This window comes from Buceros rhinoceros, unplaced genomic scaffold (genome assembly GCF_000710305.1).
Source record: "Buceros rhinoceros silvestris isolate BGI_N320 unplaced genomic scaffold, ASM71030v1 scaffold2266, whole genome shotgun sequence".
Classification (NCBI taxonomy): Eukaryota; Metazoa; Chordata; class Aves; order Bucerotiformes; family Bucerotidae; genus Buceros; species Buceros rhinoceros.
Window position 1 is genome coordinate 33,859 of NW_010417998.1, and position 5,793 is coordinate 39,651.

The 5,793-nt window shown below is 51.3% G+C and overlaps 1 protein-coding gene across 1 annotated transcript in view; it reads left to right on the forward strand.

Moving 5' to 3' along the window:
* Positions 1-5,793, forward strand: part of DNAH9 (dynein, axonemal, heavy chain 9) — a gene marked incomplete at its 5' end in the record, with an annotated part of 172,531 nt that overhangs the window by 31,754 nt on the left and 134,984 nt on the right. Inside the window, 5 exons of the mRNA XM_010138359.1 lie at positions 302-454; positions 1,423-1,548; positions 2,227-2,466; positions 3,563-3,723; positions 4,827-4,983. Coding sequence (XP_010136661.1) covers positions 302-454; positions 1,423-1,548; positions 2,227-2,466; positions 3,563-3,723; positions 4,827-4,983 — 837 coding nt within the window. The remainder of the gene's footprint in view (positions 1-301; positions 455-1,422; positions 1,549-2,226; positions 2,467-3,562; positions 3,724-4,826; positions 4,984-5,793) is intronic.

Genomic DNA, 5,793 nt, shown 5'->3' on the forward strand with positions numbered 1-5,793 from the left:
GGAAATTTGGCCTGGGAGGTTGTGCAATGTTTGATTGTTTCCTGGGCTTTGGCCCCATATAGGAGATCTCCCCGATGGAGAAATATGGTTAATTGAGGCACGTCTATTTTCTAAATGATGTAGAAATAGGTGGAAGTATTGAGAGAGACAGCAAGAGGCTTGCGACGGCACTATCCTGGCCACATATGAGAAGTGATGCTATCAAGATGTCCAGGATCACACTTTGTGAACGTGATAGTGCCTGTGACGTGGTGATCTCCATTCTGCTTGCCCTGTCTCACACCCTTTATTCCTTTTGCAGGTGCAACGTCATCTTTCTAAGCTCTTCGACAACTTGGCCAAGATGAAATTCCAGCTGGACTCTGAACAAAAACCAACCAAGGTTGGCCTGGGAATGTTCAGTAGAGAGGGGGAATATGTCAGCTTCAGTGAACCCTGTGACTGCAGCGGGCAGGTGAGAGGAAAGACCTTGTTTGTCAAAACTCCTCGGTGGAGTCTGCTCTCCTGCCCCTTGTGGGGCCAAGACGTTGTAGAGCTTTACTACTCTTCCTCTATGCATGAGAGAGGCTGGAAGAGGTGGTACGTGATTGAATTCCTCCTTACACCACAGCCCTTGGTCCTCACTGAGGTGGGCACAGGTGGCACAGTGCGCTGTGGGAGGAGGGGCTGTGGCCTTTTCCTAACTAGGTTTTTCCATTTGAATTTTCCGAAGACATTTTGAAGGTTGGTCTCCCAGCTTGTTACAAATATCCTTGGTGAGGGAGGGGCTTCAGATCGAAAATGGACTAAGCTGTTCCCCGGTACCGCTGCATATGTACCTTTTGAAGGAGAAGGCTTTTTAAATTGTTTTCTAAATCTTCCATCTTTCATAGGATGAGGTAAAGTACGAACCATAAGAATCACACCATTTTCCAGCTTACCTGTCCCTGGACTTGCACCTTTCTCCATGCACTATTGCAGGAACCTTAAGTATGTAGAACCAGCTACTGAGCTCCCCATGATGGAACTCGTTGCAGTTAAACCGTCTTCTTGATCAGGGCTTTGTCTGTGTAACACTAAATTCAGCAAAAAATCTGTTCCCAAGGTCAGCAGCAGCTTTCTCCTGCTGCAGGCAGATTGTGCTCAAGTCCCCTGGGTGATCCTGTCACAGTCTGGAGATGGAACGCAGCAAACCAAATTACTCATTGGTGGAGTTCATTTTGGTTTCCCCTATAGCTGGAGCTCAAGAAGAATCTGCTTTGTATTCTTGGTGTCTGGAAATAGGTGATGATCCTGCAGTACTAGGATTGGCTAAGAACACCTAAGTCCTGATGGGGGCTGTGAGGCTTGTTTGACTCGAGAGTTGAGCTGCTTGTCCCACTCCCTAATTAGCAAAGTGCTTAAGAAGAGCAAATGTGTTACTTGATTTAATCTCTTCTCCAGGTTGAGGTCTGGCTGAATCACGTACTGGACAGCATGAGGGCTACTGTGAGAGACGAGATGACAGAAGCTGTTGTGGCTTACGAAGAGAAGCCGAGGGAACAGTGGCTCTTCGACTACCCTGCCCAGGTATCTGCTGGTGCTCCTCATCCCTGCTCAAGCTGGCATGTGAGAATGGCAGCTCTTAGCTTCTCCTTCAGTCTCGCCCTTCCCTTCTTCCAGTAGGGCCTCTAGCTGTGGGTGGGATGTTTCGGGCCTCCACTGTGCTGTTCAGGAGAGAGGAAAGATGAGTTATCCTTCACCTGACAGTCTCCTGAGGGGATTTCCAGACTGAGCTCCGTGCTCTGATTTGCCTCTAGGAAAGATACGCTCTTGGTTGCGTTACAGAGCTTGGGGTCTTGGGCAGTGCCTGCCCCACCCTGTGGGTCCTGGGAAGTCTAGAGACCTGGAGGAGCAAGAGATGCAGCAGGAAAACAAAGCGCTGAGGCCTAATGAGAGAAAAGAGGCCTCCAGATGCACCTCTGATAGCCTTGTGGTCTCCAACTCTTCCTCCTCTGCTGTGTCGGGCATGTGAACGGTGCTGATTTACTAAAAAGTAGCTGCTAAATGTGTCTTCCACTGCTCTGATGCTTTGAATGAATGTCGCGGGACAGATCCCTGTTGTCCTCTCTGCTGTGACTACTGTATGAAAAATACTTAATCTCATGTCGCGGATACGTCGTCCTTGGTCTCCCTGTGGATCAGACACTCTTGAACGTGAGGGAGCTCCAGTGTTTTCCCTGATACTGAGCCAGCCCATCTCCACAGGTGGCTCTTACCTGCACCCAGATCTGGTGGACAACCGAGGTTGGGATTGCCTTTGCCCGGGTGGAGGAAGGCTACGAGAACGCGATGAAGGAATATCACAAGAAGCAAGTGATGCAGCTGAACACCCTCGTTACCATGCTGATTGGGCAGCTCTCCAAGGGTGACAGACAGAAAATCATGACCATATGCACCATTGACGTGCACGCTCGGGACGTGGTGGCAAAGATGATAGCGCAGAAGGTTTGTGTTCGCAGCTCAGCATGGTCTGGTGTTGGGCATTGGAATGGGGGGGCCCAGGCCCAGGCCAACCTGTCTCAGTGGGAGATGCCTGACTAAATTTACTTCAACAACGCTCATGGTGAGGAGGCAGAAGGGCCCGGTGAGCCTGCAGTGCTGTTGTGTGTCGTGGCCCTGCCCGTGACAAGCCCCCCCAAGGGGCTTGTTGTATTTGCCGCAGGTTCACACCAGGCGTGAGAGTGTGGCTCTGTGTCTGGTTGCCAAGACATGTTGGTGGATGGTGGTGGTGTGTTGGGAGGCGGCTGGATGCACCCTCAGTTATGACTCTAGAATGTAAGAAAAAACATTCAGTCTTTTTTTTTTTGTAGCCTCCTTAATCTGATGTGGGGCCACAGGGACTCCTTTGGGACTCCCTTGTCCTGCACACCTCTCCCACTCTACTCTCCTGTCCTTGTCACTATGTCAAGTGTCCAGCCTTGCAGGTGGGTGGGAATGTGGCCTGAACGTGCTGGGTTGTGGCTCTACCCTCATGGGTGTCCCTGTGGAGGCAGCCAGGCTTCTTGCGGGGTTTCTGTCATCAAGGCTCAGCTGGGCCTGGTGGTGCCTTGGTCCAGTTCGTGGTGAAGTGGTCCATCTCCTGAGCCTGCCTGCTGGTTGTGCAGAGAGGCCATGGCTGTCCTTGTCCCCCTGTTCCCACCCTGTTTCCCTGGTGCTGTCTGTGGCCCCTTCCCTGTCTAGGCAGCCTCTGCTCCTTCTCTCACTCTGTTTGCATTACAAAAGCCTCTTCACAGCATGTTGATGCTTAAATCTTCTGTTCAGGAATCTTTTTGTGCTGCTCTCTCTTGAGTATTCACTTTTTCCTTGCCCACCAGTGAGGTCAACTTATTTGTTTTCTGCCCTCCACTGAGGAGGGATGAGGAGGTGACATTTCTCACCACATTGCAGGGAGGTGACATGACCTTCCTCACCACGCCTGCCTTTGCAGTGAGAACCAGTCCATCCCTGATGAACAATTCAGTGCAGTCACCATTGTGGCCCCCAAGCCGCATGTGCCACCATCTCTGGCCTTCCCGTGATGATGCTTGTGGCTGTGTTGCAGGTGGACAATGCCCAGGCATTCATTTGGCTGTCTCAGCTCCGGCACAGATGGTCGGATGAGGAGCGGCACTGCTTTGCCAACATCTGTGACGCCCAGTTCCTGTACTCCTACGAATACCTCGGCAACACCCCTCGGCTTGTGATCACTCCGCTAACCGACAGGTACGTCCCTGGGAAACGCTGTCATAGCTGGGCTTTGCTGCACAGTTAAAGAGCTGCCGACCCAAGATGGATTTAGTGCGGGCACACACGTCCCTCTTGTTCTTTCTCCATGTCCCAGCAAGCCAGTGGCAGAGCTCTAGCTGTCCCCTGGGTTGTGATTTGATGGTGGTACTCCCTGGGCTCTCTGCACATCAGATCCCCGGGTAGGATTCAGCTCACAGATTAAGATACTCACTTGTAGATGTTTGCCTGTGCACAAGGTGTCCACACCCAGGCAGATGTCTACTTGGTGAGTCTAGAAAGCTTTCATCTTGTCTTGAAGTAGACAGCTACCAGTTGGTTCAGTTGTCTCAACGGGAACCCCAGGGTGACTTGAGATGCTCTGTGTTGTCCCACCTGCCTTCCAGCTGCCTATCCAGAAGTGTAGAATTCTCCTGGAGACCCCTTGTCTTTCCATCCTATGAGACATTTCAGTAGCCAGGAGCATCTCAGGTGGCTCCAGTTGCCCATGTTAGTCAGCTGACCCAAGCCCCCATGCATTATCAGGCTTTGTTGGCCATATTGACTACAGCTCTGCGGCTTGTACAGGGAGTACAGACACCCACATGTGGGCACCTCCCTGGTGTCCATCATCAGCACGATGGAGAAGCTTTGGGGCTTGCTGCAGCATTGAGTGGGATCATTCCTAGGCTGTCTGAGCAGGTTTCTGTCAGTGATGAGGAATGGGATCCTTTGGGCTGAAGAGTGCTGGGATGCAAGAGGAAGGTCTTTCAGGAAAGCCAACCTTTTCTCGTGGCATCTGGGACATGCCCCATGTCAATGAGTCCTGTGGGGATCCAAAGAAAGCACAGCCTGAGGAGGTTGGGCAGACCCCGATGGAAGATGAGTGTCTCTTGGAGAAAACAGAGCTGGGCAGAGGTGGTAATTAATGACTAGGAGGACTTTCAGCTTAGATGTGCACCCTGCTCATGCACAGCTTTTCAGAAGAAAGGGCCTCCCGAGTGCTCCTGTTGCTCTGGTGCCACTTCTCGGCAGCCCAGCACTGACATGTTGAACCAATTCTCAGTCTCTTTCCTTCTCTCCTCCACTGTTTGCTGTGAAAGATGTTACATCACCCTGACACAGTCGCTGCACCTAACCATGAGCGGAGCACCCGCAGGCCCTGCAGGCACTGGCAAGACGGAGACTACCAAAGATTTGGGGCGAGCCCTGGGCATCATGGTGTACGTGTTTAACTGCTCCGAGCAGATGGACTACAAGGTACCTGTCCCATCTTGCCCGCAGTGCCATCATGTGGGGCTGGCGATGCTCAGGGCCTGGTGAAACCTGAAGCATGGGAGTAGCTCAGCTGAGATCGTTTTGCTCCGTCACCTCTCCTCAAACCCTGCTACGTTCCTTTCTGCTGAACACTGTTTTCTCCTCCACCCTTTTCTTCTCTAAGGTTCTCCAGGAGGGAGAGACCTGAACTGTTCTCTCTGTCTTCTGTCTCATTTTGCCTTTCCCTTCCCTTCTGGAAAATCCATGTGAAATGCTCCAAAAATTTTGTCCTGTTCAGTTGAAACTGAGGCTGTGGTGACACCTTGACAATGGTTGCTTCTTTCTCGGTGTGCTCACAGGCTGGCAGGTCCTGGCTTTCTCAGGGTCCTCTCCCAGAACACGGCCAAACCCCCCTGAACCTCCAGTTGCTGCGGAATGCTGGATTGTTGAGTTTTGCTCTGCCCCTCTGGCATGGTGCTCTGGTGTTCGTAGCCTCGGGTCACGTTTCTGTCAGCTCTCCCAGGACACAGGGCCGTCAGTAACACAGCATGGGTGACCTTTAAAGGAAACCAGTGCACAGATACATCGAGAAAGTGCAATTAGCAAATCGAGTGGCAAACTGTGCAGGGCTATAAATGTTATAATTGAGTTGTGCCTGCTGCTTCCCTGCACTCTTCTAAATACCCACAAAATACCGTAAACCGCTATAAATAAACAGGCGGGGAAGCAAAATCCATTTATTGCCAGAGCTGATTCCATTTGTGATTTCACTCTGATAAATTTAATTTTTTTTTTTTTTTTTTTTCAGTCCTT